The sequence below is a fragment of the Pagrus major genome, chromosome 1, assembly GCF_040436345.1.
Source record: "Pagrus major chromosome 1, Pma_NU_1.0".
Taxonomy (NCBI): Eukaryota; Metazoa; Chordata; class Actinopteri; order Spariformes; family Sparidae; genus Pagrus; species Pagrus major.
Genome location: NC_133215.1, coordinates 19973744 through 19989287, shown reverse-complemented (window position 1 = coordinate 19989287; position 15544 = coordinate 19973744). Strand labels below are relative to the sequence as shown.

At 40.6% G+C, this 15544-nt stretch overlaps 1 protein-coding gene across 1 annotated transcript in view; it reads right to left on the bottom strand.

The window, feature by feature from the left end:
• The window catches only part of LOC140996064 (microtubule-associated serine/threonine-protein kinase 1-like), a 70742-nt gene that overhangs the window by 6026 nt on the left and 49172 nt on the right, over positions 1-15544 (bottom strand). Inside the window, exons 9-20 of the mRNA XM_073466333.1 lie at positions 15415-15516; positions 11253-11385; positions 9369-9436; positions 9095-9171; positions 8273-8481; positions 6847-6985; positions 6204-6336; positions 4835-5000; positions 4302-4403; positions 2732-2854; positions 2470-2579; positions 881-1044 (exon numbers count right to left, since the gene is read on the bottom strand). Coding sequence (XP_073322434.1) covers positions 881-1044; positions 2470-2579; positions 2732-2854; positions 4302-4403; positions 4835-5000; positions 6204-6336; positions 6847-6985; positions 8273-8481; positions 9095-9171; positions 9369-9436; positions 11253-11385; positions 15415-15516 — 1526 coding nt within the window. The remainder of the gene's footprint in view (positions 1-880; positions 1045-2469; positions 2580-2731; positions 2855-4301; positions 4404-4834; positions 5001-6203; positions 6337-6846; positions 6986-8272; positions 8482-9094; positions 9172-9368; positions 9437-11252; positions 11386-15414; positions 15517-15544) is intronic.

Sequence of the window (15544 nt, the reverse complement as noted above, 5' to 3'; positions counted from 1 at the left end):
AGATATGGAAGAAGATAAAAATCCAATATGCAGGGTAATAAATGATGAGCCACCTCCACCTTATCACATCTTCTAACCATTATGAAAACAGAATGTATGAACGATTGATTTGTATTTTACATATGAATTGAAAACCAGACATATGCTTTCTAAAGATTGAGGTGAAATAGAGTTATCTGTTTCTGCTGTGTGCTCTCAATCAGCAATGTGTCAGTTAATAATATGTAGTCTGGACCCGGCAGGTTGAAGACTTTCTAAACTGCCTCAGAGCATGACGAGCATAATAACAGAGCAGAATTATATTTAATGAATCGAGACCCAAGATGAGAGTAAATTTTTCATTTGGGTGGGCTAAAAACTGATAATGAGAAGTCTCTTCATGTCTGCTAATAACTGTGAGCTAATAACAATTTCACTATTGAGGGACAGCATTACATCACCTGCATTCAATAGTCCAATGACAAATGATTATCCTTTAGTGTCACTGGAAAATGACGCACTTTTAGTTAGACAAGCACTACATTTGAATTATTTATCAACAAATTATGAAAAAAAACTGACACATTTTGGGTTTCTGTGGGACAATTTCCTCTCCTAGTTTTCTAAACTTCGGAGCGGTGGGATCTGTTGTTATCTCAGAGTCAGTGTGAACTCGCACTCGCACAAAGTTCTTTTTATACAAGAAGTGTCAGTGAGGATGAAAGCCGTTATTCAGGCATGCTGAGGTGTGCGGCAGCTAGGCTGCTAAAAAAGAGAAGAAAAAAACCTACAGGGAACCTTCTGACTCAGTGCTATCTGAGGCAAACATGCCACCTCACTTCCAAACAAAAATCACAAACACGCCTCTCAAAGCAATCATTCAATAAAGCCCTCTACTCACATTTCGGGGGATCCGGTCCTCCAGCTCTTGTCTCTCATGCTGAAGCTGCCCAGGCTCTCTCTCTTGGTCACCTTGTCCTCCCGCGGGCCCTTGTGCTCCCGACGGGACACAGAGGTCGTAGCTTTCTGCTCCAGCTGAGATAGATGCTCCATGCTGCTGTACACCTGCAGGGGGACACAGTCAGATCAATAACCATTTGGTCTGTTAGTCATTAACAGCTCTGGAAAATACAGCTGGTGAGAGGCGGGTGATGGCTATTTGTTAGCTGTGATCATTTATATTTTCTTTGTTTGTTTCAGGCTAGTTGGCTTTTTAGCAGGACTATTTAGCTGTTTTTATTAGCCATGACTGGATTTAGCTTCTGCCAGATTTATGAGGGATAACAAAGAGATGTTAGCTCACTAAAATTGATATATTTGTCAATATACATATTGCTTTAGAAAATGCTAGCTGTGGCTACCTCAGGCTACCTTTGGTAGAATTTGTTTGGTTTGGTTTTTAGCTGTGTTTTGTTTTAACTGCACATTTAACATGGCGTTTTCTTTTTAATATACATTTCTATGACATAAAAAATGTTTAAATGGCAAAATAAATAACGTAGGCTAGTTGTATGATATAATATATAAGACAGGGCAACGACATAGCCTAACATAGAAGATAAAATATAACATAGTATTGGTATGAATATAGCATAGTATAATAAAATTATAAAAAATAAAATCTAGTTTAATTGAGAACAAAAAATATCAAATGATTACTTATCAAAATAGTTGCTAGTTAATTTTCTACCATGGACTAATCGTGACTAATCACTGCAGTTCTACATTAATAACTAATGAAGCATCAAATACGCGTGTGTTAACTGCAGACCTCATTATGTGTGTGTATTCAGCAGAGGCCTTTGCTCGAGCACTCGAAAGCCCTCGACTGTAACTTCAAACACATCTTCAATTTAATTGAAACTGGCCCCTAAAAATGGCTCTTTTGATTTTCTGAAGAGCTCCTTCACGATTTCACAACCCAAACGTGAGAGGATGGACCAGGTGAAAGACAGAGGGAAGGCAGATGGAAAGACAGAGCTAGTGAGAGAGGATGGAAGTGGGAGAGTCGACAGAGGAAGAAGAAAAGACAGCATGAGGTGAGAAAATCCCACCCGAGAGCGTGACAGAAAAAGAAACATGCTGGCACACTGAGACGAGAGAGAGACTCACAGATCTGAATTAAAAGAGATGGAAGGAGTAGAAGGGGGAAAACAGGGAGGAGTGTTTGTCTGGGTCATTAAACACACATCTGTTGAAAGGTAGAGCAAAAGGCATTAAAGGTGAGCCTCTGAGAGGCTGAAAATAGAAATCAGAGACAAGAGGAACAAAAAGAAATGGTGCAACAGCCCAGTATGATTTTCTGAGACCTGAGTCCAGGCTCCAGGTGCCTCTCTCTGCACAGTAAGACCTTGTTTTAATTGTCTCAGACCCTTTTCTCCTTTCAAATAAAATGACAAATACAACAGATTGACACAGTGAGAGAAAAACAGAGTCAAATGACAGCGAGGCTGAGAGAGAGATGAAAGAGGAGAGAGGGTAAAGTCAGACCTTGCTGAAGCGAGGAGAACAGGAAGAGAACTGTCTGATCTCTACAGGTTCATCGTCATTGGTGTCATCCTCGTCGTACGTATTGATGTGATGGTAACGATCCGAGCGGGCTGGCGGGGGAGGGAGATGAAATATAAGAGCTGTCAGTTGAACATGAAATGTGCATTTCTGAACAGAGCGGTGCCAGAAAATGATTGCACAACCCATAAACCTAATATTGATGTAAGTGCTGTACTTCACAGACACATAAATCCAAACGTACTATCGAAGTAGCTGGTGTCCTCCTCTGACTCCAGGTGAGGGATGAACTCTGCCTTCTGTCTCAGCAAAGTGTTCCAGTCCAGCTCTGTGAAGAACGAGTGCTGCTTCACCTCAAACGCTCCACCTGGAGGCAGGGGCACGAACCACACAACCTGTCAGCCTCATTCAAAATGGACAGTGTACGACAAACCCAAACCCAATCAAACCCCTCAGTTGGAAAGAGCATTTTAGTGACTTTCAGCTCAGTGTTTTGGTTTTCCAGTCTGCAGTCTCACGGCTCTCATCAGTGTTGTTTTCAGACGTATGAGGCGATTTTTCCCAGTGAAAAAGCTCTGAAGACCCACTGCACCCTACCTGCCCAGCAGCGAAAAACCAGACAGATAAATTTAGCAACTAGTTGGTTTAGCATCCGTCTGTCAAAAGTCAGATATATCCTTCAGGAGTTGGTGGAAACCCAAAATAGAGTGAAAAATAGAGTAAATAGTCAAGTTTATCAAGTAGCAAGAAAAATGACTCCAAATTAACTTTGTAAGGTGTTTTAATGGCAATCTTGTGTTTACAGTTTTTTGCTTAAGTTGTATACAGTCAGAAAGAGTGAGATTGTGGATACAAGCAGCCAAAATAAGTTTCCACCATAGCTTGGCTGGGCTTACCCTTAGAGATAGTGTAAGGAGCTCAGCGTAGAGCGACTGCTCTTTAACACTGAAAGGAGCCGGTTGAGGTGGTTCAGTAGTCTGATAAGGACGTAATCATGTGATCTTGAGACCCCATCTTGCCAGGCATCAAGCCATGCGCTTGTAGCCGAACACACAGTGGTTGAACCAATCAGCATCCTTTGAGGAACAACTGGGAGCTAGAGACGGCAGCTTCAAGCGTGGTTTAGATTTGACGGCAAGAGAGGCGACTGTTCATTTGAAAGCAAAATGGCGGCTCCTAAAGAGGTTAGCATAGCTGCTATAGCATAAGTTATATCAGAACTGGTAGTACATTTCATATAAAAAAGAGCAAAGAGCAGCACTAAAGGCTTTCTTGATGGAAAATATGTTCTTGCTCCTCTCCTGACTTCAGCAAGAGTTTGATATAACAACGGGCTCCGCTGGTGGTAGCGCTCTCCCACTGTTGTCTCCGTGTAGACGGTGATAAACAGATGGTTTTCTCCAATCACCTGCCAAGTATCTTTTGAAAGTGTTTGCCCTTTTCCAAACAATTTCTAGTGGCACCTTTCCAGATGTTTTTTTCGGAGACAAGCCATCTGGCATGTCAGGTTAGGAGAGACCCAGAACATGCTGGAATATATATTATGTATTATGTAATATATATCATATATATCTCTCTCTGGCATTTGAACACTTCAGGATCCCCCAAGAGGGTGCTTCTGGGGAGACTAGACATCTAGACTACCTTGCTTAGCCTGCTGCAGCCATAAACCAGCCCCTGATAAGCAGCATAAAATGGATGAACACATGGATAAAGTCGCGTTGAGTTAACTTTATAGTTTGTCTTAATCGACAGTGAATGCAAATGAATGTAGATTGGAGCTGTGATAATGAAGTAAATGCCAAAGTTAGTACCTGTACCCAACCTCACAAGAGGGTTGGTCTGCAGCAGGGCAGAGATGAGGGCCAGGGAATCTGCAGGCAAGGCATCATCACCTTCTGGCCAAACTATATCATCTAACAGAGACAATAAAGAGAGAGCAAAGGGTCAGAATAACAAGGAAGGAAGAAACTGTAAAATAGTACTAACTACTGAAAATAAAAACCTCAATACCAGGGAAGAAAATAAATATTAAACTTCTGAGAAACCAGTTTATTTGCAGCTGTATTCAAAATATTAAGGCTGAAAAACTTAAACTACATCACATGCTTGACACGCAGAGTATATAAAAGAATAGTAACAGTTCATCTTGAACACTGATCCCTAAAGCATACAGTACACAGCTCTGTGGCAGTCCTAAAATAGCTAAGAACACTTACCATAACCACTTACTATAAAAAAAGACACTAACCCCGAAACCCAGTTGAATGGAAACATACTGTGGTTTGATTTTGATAACTGAAAACGTGTCATCCTAGAAAGGTAGAGTAAATTATGTTTTTCTAACCTGTGATGACCTGTCCAAACAGCTCCTCCGGAGTGTCTCCAAAAAAAGGCACACAGCCCACCAGGAACTCATAGAGGATGATGCCCATCGCCCACCAGTCCACCGGCTTTCCATAGCCCTGACGGAGAATCACCTCTGGAGCGATGTACTCTGGAGTACCACATACCTGAGTGACGGAGAGAAGATGGAAGGAAGGGAAGACAGAAGAAGAAAGTTCAATGAACTATTTGTATGTACACATGTTAAATTCAGATTTAAAGTAAGCACAGAGAAACTTTCCCCTTTTAAGAAGATAAACATGAAACCAGCCTCATGTATAACATTTGGCATCATTCTGCTCATTCTGAGTTATCAAGCCAATCAGATAGTTTTGGTTTAATTTGAGATCCATCGCTGAGAATTCAGATTATTTAGACTGATGAGTAACTCGAAACTGCAAACTGTTCACAGCAACCTCTGCTGACCTTTCAGTAATAACTGGGAACTTGTTTCTGTATAAAGACATGACTGCTGAGTCAGTTTCAAATGTCATTTGTTAATGCTGAAAGCTCCAAAAAAAATTGTGTGTCCCCAGTATGGCAGCAGAAGTCTCAAAGGCAGAGATTTCAGAACATTTGCACGGCTACATTTCACCTGTGGTAAGTGGGAAACTGCTTTTTAATGTGGACAAACAAACCTTTTAATACTAGAGGAAACTGTTCATTTACATGTTCAAGGTTTAATTTTAATCATCATATGTATGTGTTGTTCAGGAGATCGGAAAGTGTTCTTGTGTCTGTGCATGTGTGAGTGGTTACACATGCGCATGCTGTCTTACACAACCCAGACATCATTATTGAGTGAACAAGAAACACTCTCGTAATCAAAATCTCCACTAGAATGGTGAAAAGCGAAGCCCTGGTTCTGTTTCATCAGCAGATGTGTGTTGATTACTGGCAGACAAACAGATGTCTGCTTCCACCCAGACGAGCTGGAGGACACACGGGCCAATCTGACTGATTATGACTGGTTTAATTCAGAACAATAACAGTAATTACAACATGGTATTGTGATGGAGATGGGGGGCATTAATGATTCACTCATTCAGACATCACAGGAAGCACTGTAATGCAATGTCTTTATTTGGAGATTATTGACTTTGCCGGATGACTTGGCAGGTTGACATGCATGGCTGGAGAAGATTAAAGATGCTGTAAATGCCAGTCGCCCGTTCATCCACCACACATCCGATCTTAGAGAGACACTAATTTTGCATTACACTCGTCTCATTCATACAGCTGTTGAATAAATGTCCGTGGCCTTTCTTCTTTGATAATGAGGTAATAAAGTGCTGTAATTAATGTCCAAAAACCTAGTTAACATGCTGTACCTGCTTATCGAGGAACTCTCTGGCATCTTTCTCAATGTGTCCTTCATACAGGTTGGTGGTGAGGCTCATTAGACCCATCTTTGATAAGCCGAAGTCTGTGAGCTTGATGTGTCCCATGGAGGTGATCAGTAGACTGTATGGAGACAGAAAACAGACATTAAACAATATGACTTTTTTAGCAATAAAATCCGGATATAATGAAGTACGTGCTAATTTTTCATCGTCACATGTTTTCCATTGGTTGCAGCAACAGGAAGAGTACCAGGGTGGAGATATGGAGACATGAGAGAGATGCAGATGAATGCACAGAGCACATTAGTGTTTTAGTTGATATTTTGGTATAGTTTCTCTCTGTGTAATCTGTGGACCAGAATAGACCTGAGCCACAATCGTATTAAGTGGTAAATAAATCTCTGAGACCCTAAAAACTAAAGATTTTACCACCACTACCTTAAACATGGCTAATGAGAATGGTGAGAGTGAACCAACACAGTAAAGCTGCGTGCTGTAAAACCAACAACAAACAATGAGAGAAAAATGCTCAGAGAGGAACTGCAGTTGGGTGTTAAAGCAACCCCTTTCACATTACACAGAGTCATCTGAACCAGCGTTAATATAAAAAATATGGATTAATGCAGCTCACTTGTCAGGTTTGAGGTCTCTGTGGACGATACCGTAGTTGTGCAGGTATTCCAGGGCTAAAACAGTCTCAGCAAAGTACATTCTCGCCAGCTCCACAGGCAGAGCCCCGATGTTCTTCAACAAAGTGGCACAATCACCACCTGAGGACACAGAAACACAAGTTACTGTTGCTGAGAAACAACTGAAAAAAGCACAGAAGCAGAAAGTCTGCAGGGGCCTCATCTATGAAGACGTTCTCAGTTAAGTGACAGGAAATGCCTTGCAATTTTCCTTTATATAACGCAGCACAAATGAGGGTTTAGTCGGGAATAGCCATGGACCAAATATCTTTTAGAAGACGAGATCACGCCAGTGGTGGAGAGGATTGACGCCAGGCAACACATATTATTCTGATCTGCAATACCCCGACATAACCAGCAGGAAAATCACTTATGTCTAGTCCAGATTCTGCTTGCAGATAGGGTCATGTACATGTCAAAGTAAGGTTGTATAACTAACATAACATAATCATACAGTTTTTTTGTCTTATATATAATTGTACAATTGTAAGTCTGTGTTAAGAATTAGGCCGAAGGATGACATTATTTGATCTTCTGATGAGCAAGAATATGGCATCATAATACGTAAGTAACAATAATTAACAATATTCCTATTTTTGTGATGTACCTGTGCTTATCAACAGGTATAAACACTTTATTTTTAGAGTTCATATTCTTTCTCCTGGCTTTAATCCACCTTTTGCACCCACTGAACCACATTTGGCAGTGTCATCATACATGACTCACTCACGACTACCCTTCATGCCTCAGTGTGTCTGTGCACCAACATAAGAGCTGTCCTGAGCCGCCCTCCACAAAATCCAGCACAGCGGAGAGGAAGATGAGGAGCAGCAGTGCGAATCCACTGACCTTGTTTGACTTTTATGCTTGAGAATCACTGTGATAGTGAAATAAGAGTCTCATCTGCCCCTCTGGAAATGTAAGCGAATGATTATACTCCACCGTATTGCTTTCATTTCCTGAATCTGAGCAGAGAAAAGCATCATTTGCTTTTCAGGTGTTGAGCTGATACTTTAACCAGAGTTAAATAGATGAAATGAGAGCTTAAACTTTGAGGTCATAACCACTTAGAGCAAAAAGTGCAAAGCTGGTAAGATCAGGGCAAAAGCAGTCAGACAAAAGATTTAAAAGAAACAAACTCTCTCCTGCTACATCAGGAAATAGGAGCCAGTGAGAAAAGGCTGAAAAGTGTGTTTTAAAAACCAGACAGAAACCCGATTTCACATTTCCTCAGAATCCTGACACAGAAAAAGGAAGGGCAAACAGGAAAAGAAAAGACCAAGTCACCCATTCAGAGTGGTCTCATGAATCCGTAATATCCTTTCAATTTGAATCCACCTCCAGAGTAATAAAACCAGACTCCCTTACCCTCGACATATTCCATGACCATGCACAGGTGCCTTCGCGTCTCAAAGGAGCAGAACATGGAGACGACGAACGGGTTCTCTGCGAAGGTGAGGATGTCTCTCTCTACGAACGCCTGCTGGATCTGGTTCCTCAGGATCAGATTCTGCTTGTTGATCTTCTTCATGGCAAAACGCTGACGCGTCTCTCTGTGGCGCACCAGGTAGACGGCGCTGCAGAGAGAGGCGAGACAGAAGAATGAAAACTGAGGGGACATCTGGTGCTAAGTAGTATGGAGGGAAGGGGTCTAAGAATAGAAAGGATACTCCATCTGCTTCTACATATGAATTTCATCCAGTGTGGCTGAGTGGATATTAAGACTTAAAATCCTCTGGCACAAAATGTCAAGCCCCAAGCAAGAGACCTTTGAGTTTTCTCAATCCTGAGCTGAATTTTTGATGCCTCCCTCAGAAATATCCTTTTCTTACATGCAGGCAGATAATGAGGAAATAATGCAGGCTCACAGCTGCAGTGGCCTCCTGCCAGCTTTAAATAAACTGATCTTAAATGCAGCAACAGGAGGAGGCCACAAGTTTTTGTTTACAAATTAAGTGTCTGTACTACTTAGTTATTTAGTTGAAAATTACGTTGAAAATATAACAAGATATCACCTGGAACCACTAATTTTATTTTTTTTTTAAGAAAACAATGTGTATTTGAATCTTGCATGAAAAATACGATATTAAGCATGACTGCCGATTGTTGACAAAAGAGTAGGTTGAACGAATCTTAACTCAAGGGTTTCAATTCTATAAAAAATCGCTGAGGTTTCAATCCATTTCTTACCCATAAGCTCCGTTGCTGATCAGTTTAATGCTCTGAAAATCTTCTTCACTCGGTGGTTTAATGGCTCTTCCTTTTCCCTGGTGACACATTCAACATTTCAAAACTAAAATTAAAATCAACACAAAGGCTGTTGAAAGGAAATGTTCGAATGTGGGAATGTCATTCTTTCTTTGATGATTTGGCTGAGTGTGTGTGTGTGTGTTTGAGTTATTGTGTGTAAAATGCATGTGAACACATGTAAACACAGATCTGTTTGTGTTGATTTGATCTTCACCTCTGCCGAGTCATCGGTCTCTGGAGTATGTGGACCCTCACTGTCGTAGCTGTCCAGGCTCACGATTTCTGTTGAGAAACATATTTTTTAACAAGCAAACCTGGTGTCAGAATGAAAAGAGAATTTTTTTCATGCTAAAACGCCGGGCCTCCCACGCCACTGTGAGCAGATAAAACATTTGCAGCTGCTCAGACGTCTTTAACAAAACAGCTATTCAAGTTTAAAAAAACAGCTGAACCCGTCAGATCACAGAAAGAAAAACACGAGAATTAAAATAGCTTCTTCCTATTAAAATTGACTTGTCTCCTTCAGCTCTCACTTTGTACTCCCTCCCTCCTCCAGCAGCACTGGCAGCTAATTTCCAGTGTTCTTCCACTCTTGTATGTGACAGCTGCTAGAATACACTGATTATAGCACTGTTTTGTTAAAGCAGGGGAATAATAGAATGGTAATTAACTGTGCAAAGCCTTTACAAAGCCTCTCTGTACATTTTAACATAACTTAAAATAAAAGTCACTGAGCTGACAATCTTATATTCTGTCGGTTTGTATTTGACGCTGAAAACAACTGATCTTGTCTCTATGAGAACCAAGAAGAGAAAAGAGAGTGTGCAAGTGTGGCCGTGCATGCAGCTACGTGGGTGTGCATGTGTGTCTCTGCATGACAATGAAGGTGCAAAGAAAAGTGCAAGATCAAGTTATCAAGTGGCACATTGAGAGCTGAAATTAATAGAGCAAGGCCTAGCAGGCCCTTATTTTTCATGATTTCAGAAGTAAAAACCGCAGCAGTTTATTGAGTAGAGTCACTCCGGATCATTTAACCCATCAGCTAACAAACATGAGAGCTGGCTGAACGGCTGAGCAAATGTGAATGAGAGCTGTGAGTTTGGGGGCCGAGTTTGATGATTAATGAAGACAGTGATGTCACCGCTCCACCAGCCAGCTAATGATCCAACCAATCAAAACTCTACATCTCCCACATCCTCATGCTGCACGTCCAGTTAGGCTGATCGATAGCTTAAGTCAACTGCACTCAAACAGGCAATTTTAAATTGTTGGTAAGTGGGACAACACTAACTTAAAGGAGCTAAAAAGAATGGTTGAAAGTTTTGGGAAATAAACCTAATGGTTGTTTTGCTGAGAATGAAATGAAACACAGTCTCATGTCTGTCAATTAAGTTCATAAATCCAATCTGACACTCAGAATGAGAGCCTGGCTGTTCGAAGAGCCTTCGCTTCCTGTATGAATTAACCAACTGTCAGAAATTGGAGGAAAGAAAAATGTTCCTATTGAAAAAATACAAAATGTAGCATTTTTTGTGTAAAAGCTTGTCAACAAGGGGAACTGATGAGACATGCTTCTGTATCATGTCCACGAAAATAAGTTTTTAGAAAGACAGGCTACTAGCTCGCAGTTAGCTAATGTTACACACACAAACAGCTAACTCTTCTCTGCACCTGTGTGTTGAATTATTGCGGTTAATTCGACCATCAGTCTACAGTTTCTACATTTAGCTAGGACTGCCATTGCAACTGTTTAGGAGGTGATTAGCTTAGCTTAGCTTCTGGGCAAACTACCATAACTTTCCTCAAAACTGTCATTCTTACCTTACTGTTTATGTATTGAGTAAACAAAGAACGTGTTTATCAGGGAGCTTTAGAGGTGTTGGTATGAGTTTTTCACTTTGGACAGAGCTAAGATAGCTATTTTCCACTGCTCTCAGTCTTTATGCTAAGCTAAGCTAATCACCTCCTGGCTACAGCTCTGTTTTTAACACGCAGATATGAAATCTGTGTCCCGACTTCTCACCTGACTATGAACTGTTCCTTTTAAATGTTTTTGTTTGATTGTTTGATATGTGATTTGTCTCTAACTCTTTCTTACCCTCCAGCGGGTCTCTGGTCAGCCCCAGCTGGCTGATGATGTATCGAGGGATGTCCGCCTTCATCAGTTGTCCCTCCTTGGCGTGATCCTCCGCTGCCTCCAGCAGATGGTAAAACTCTTCAGGGTTGAACTCCTGTTGTTGGAGAAGAAAAAAGTGCAAGTGATAAAGGAAGATACAATATATATACACACCTTAAAGCTTAAACTGTCATGGCTGAAGATCCACTGCCAGTCGAAAGAGTTCAAATGTACTTCAAAAGGTACATTTGAATACTAAAATATTTACTATAATGAGATCTCAACAACAGATAACTGTCATTTGAAAATCAACACAAAAGAAGACACACCTTGTGGCTTATCATCTAATATTTATATTTTTATATTTCACCATATTCTTGTTATCTGATTTTTGTTATACTCACAAATATTGATATTGCATTATCATTAAAAATCTAGTATCTGGGGGCTACTATTGGTGCCAATGTGTTGATAACATATTACAAATACATACAAATATATTTTTTCCAGCCCTGCAGCTGGGTTTTGACACAAGATAACGAACTTCCTGGTTAGCAGTAACAAAGAGATAACAGCTATAAAATGATTACCATCACTGAACTGATGTTGTATTGTGTCAACCAGCATCCATGTAATTCCAGTTGCGCGCCCCTTATAATCACAAAAATAGGATTTACTTTAACCTGCTGCAAATTCATGACCAACTCTATTGGGCTGTCAAACAAACACAATCAGTGTTAATACACCTCCAAACTTTAAATTGCTTTCTTGCAACATCCTTTTTTCCCAATGAAAGTCTTTTGTGATGTCCTGTGGGATTCAGTTTCATTCCTGTTGGTGGAATAACATTTTGATTAGAAAACAGAGCCCGGGGCAGCCGGGATCATTTCCTTCCTCCCCTGCTCTCTCATATCTGCTCCCCTCGACCAGAGAAAAAAGAGGGAGTACGGAGAGGGGGAATTAACCTGCCTCTCTGATAGCTTGCTCGGCTCCAGGATAATATTCTTGCAGCTAACAACCTACTGACTGTGTGACATTTTCACCAAATCAGACCTTGCGACTGACTTGAATGCTAAATGAACTCTACGGCCGTGGACAACATTTTTATCTCCGTGTGTCTTCTGCTCTCTAACCTAAGGGCCGTGAGGATCTTAAGTCCCATCCACATCCTGCCTGACCCTATCGACCCCTTCTGACGGTCGCCTTGGCAACGGAAAGATGAGCCGGGAGGGTGGGAGGAGGGACAACGCCAATGACGAACATGTGAGGCCATCAATCAGGGCGCTGATATCCAGGTATGGCTAATCCTTCAGTGTATACAGAGACACTAAGTAAGTTGAAGTGGGTTAGTGTATATATCAATATGCCAAGGACATGGCTCCGTCTCCCAGCTGATCTGATGTGCTGCTGAGAAGACCGACAAGTGGTGGAGGTGGAGAGAATATTTTACAGTTTCGAGTTAAGTTAGAAAAATATCCTGCGGCAATGAGCGTGTACTCTGCTGCTGCAGAGATGTGCAGCATGTCTGATGTACTGAGCTTAAAGAAACCTGTGACCTCTTGTGCATAATATATTTATATATCTCATTTATTAAGAAACTGAGGGTGAAAATACATTTACTGGAGGCACGTGCACACATACAATAGTATTTCTGAATGATAAGTGAACATAATAAATATGCAACACAAGTGCAAAAAGAAAGTAAAAGTTAGAAGAGGTACTGCGGTTTCACATTTACATGTTATGACTCCAATGCTGCCATGTTAAATGATCATTTAAAGGTTATATATACACATTCACTGCCACTAGATGTCCTACTACTGCACCAGCATCGCAGACCAAAACAAACCCTGATTTTCCATGCTGCACATAAGCAACAATCAGCTTGGTAAGAAGCTATTTTTGATCTGCCAAGTCACCTGAATCCATGTAACCCAATTTAATAGTAGTAGTTAATAGTAGCTAGCCAAAAAAATCAACTGAAATAGCGCAAGATAGCTAACTCGCTTGAGGGCCCTTGTGGACTGGATGAATTGAGGTTTTGGACAGCCTTCCTAGACTTCCCACAACATGCCCACGAAGTCTGCAATAGTGGTGAAGTTTGGATTTTTAGATGCAGCCTTAGTATCTTCATAAAAATGGGGGAGGCTACCACAACAAAGAACAGAGAAGCTTGGATGATAACACACACGGAGGGAGTGCGACTTCATTCGTTCAATCTCTGTTTAGGACGCAATTACTCCACTATGACTTTACGTAGCAAACAACTGCTATATTAATGTACAAAATCTCATATGTAGAACCTTTGATGATAGCAAGTCTTTTGCAAGTCCTTTTAGATACATGCTCCATCCTCTCTGACATATTGGATATCTACTGTGTGCACCCTGTTTTGTAATATTTTGAACTGTGTTACTAAATGACAAATTCTCTCAGGCTTCCTGCTTATAAAAGAGTTTTGCTCACAGGCTTAAAAAAGGAGCTGAATTATTGATGGCTGGAGCAGAGCTAAATGAGAAAACAGAGCAGAGCTCAGTAGTAGCAGCTTAACTGATGACTGAAGGAAGTAAAGGTTACGGTCATCTAGTCCAATAACACAGTCTACTGAAAATGAATTGGACTAATTCCACCACATTATAATTCTTATCTTAAAGCCTGTGATTAATTTAGTTCATGGTTCAGTTTCTCTTGATTTACACAGTATTATGAAATGAAGTGAAATGTATATTCTTCATTATCACATCAATCAGACCTTTTAAATTTAGCACATAATTATCAGTTATATTGCAGAACCTGTTCAGTGTACGTTTTTAATTGCTTTGGTATGTGAAATCACGGGAGCTCTGTTTAATTTTCAGTATTTATTCTATCAAAAATTATGAAAAATGAAGGTCAGACTAGCCATACCTCCCTCAGTGACCCTGAATGTGAGTAAGTCGGGGACTCACAAAAGTAATGTTATAAAAAGGATGGATAAAGCCAAAGTCACAAAAATGTTCTGACATTATCAAGGTTATTTCTGAGACTTTGAAATTCTCCTTCCAGAGCCACAGAAGTGCTTATACAACTGTTTTCACACAGTTGTACTCCTCGTGCGAGTACACTGAACTCCATGTGTAAGATCAGAAGAGTGCCCCTGTAACATAAGAAAATATCAGGATCTGAGAGGGAAACCCTCCGAGGAACGCCTGATGAACCTTTTACAAAGACTTTTCACTTTCTTGTGGTTAGAACAGGAAGATAAAATACATCCTTAAAAAAGTCCTTCTGAGGGTAGCTTAAAAGATCAAATTATTATTTTAATTTATGCGGAGCAAAAAAGACACTAGGAGCCTGTACATTCATCAACACATCTTAAATGTGTTTGTATGCATACATCTTACTCTCTCTTTTATGAATGCTTTTTCCTTCTATCTCATGTCTGAAATACTGAGGGTGAATATGAGAATGGTTTATTCTTTCTTTTCTGCAGCCATGGAGTTAAAGTCATCGGGCACAAAGGGTAGTTAGGTGCCTGCTGTGGGTCTATATTGATGTTGCTAATTTGCCGTAATTGAAGGTTCTTTATTTCTATACTGCAATGAGCTAAGACAGAGATGTGGGCACCATGTTTTTAATGAGATTACATGCAGGTATCTTATTCCAGAGAGTACTTTCTTTGTATGACTGTATCAATAAATGTCCTTTATTTTGAATCCCTGTACCCCCACCAAACTACTGTTGATGGGAAAATAAGATTTAAAATAGTCTTTGTATTTGTCACAAGTAAAAAAAAAAGAAGCAATGTAAAAGGTTTTTAAACAAGCAGAATGACAGCAAAGCTTCCAGCTGTGACACATTTAGAAACCCTGTGTTTCATCACTTCAGACTGAATACACAGTAGACAGTCTGACCCAGTTCTGCTCCTTCTTTAATGCCATTGCAGTGTGAAGGAGTTGACCCTCCGTCTCCGCGTGGGAGGACAGGAGACTTTACCAACAGATGAAGTAGGACACACTCAGGAAGTAAAAAAAAAAAAAACCCTCCGAAAAAAAAGAAAAAGAAAAGATCTTGTCTCGATCTTATCTTGATTCAATAAATGCTCATTTGGTGAATCCTTATCAGTGTGTGCGACTGCGTTATCAGATCGAGGGATGGAACTCACCAAACACTCGAGGAGCCTGGCTGGACGAGATATGATGATGAAGAGCTTTTTGACCAGCTCGATTACGAAGGTGAGCTCCGAACTCTCCGAGCGCTCATAAGCCTGACGGTAAAGGAGAGACAGAAAGGTT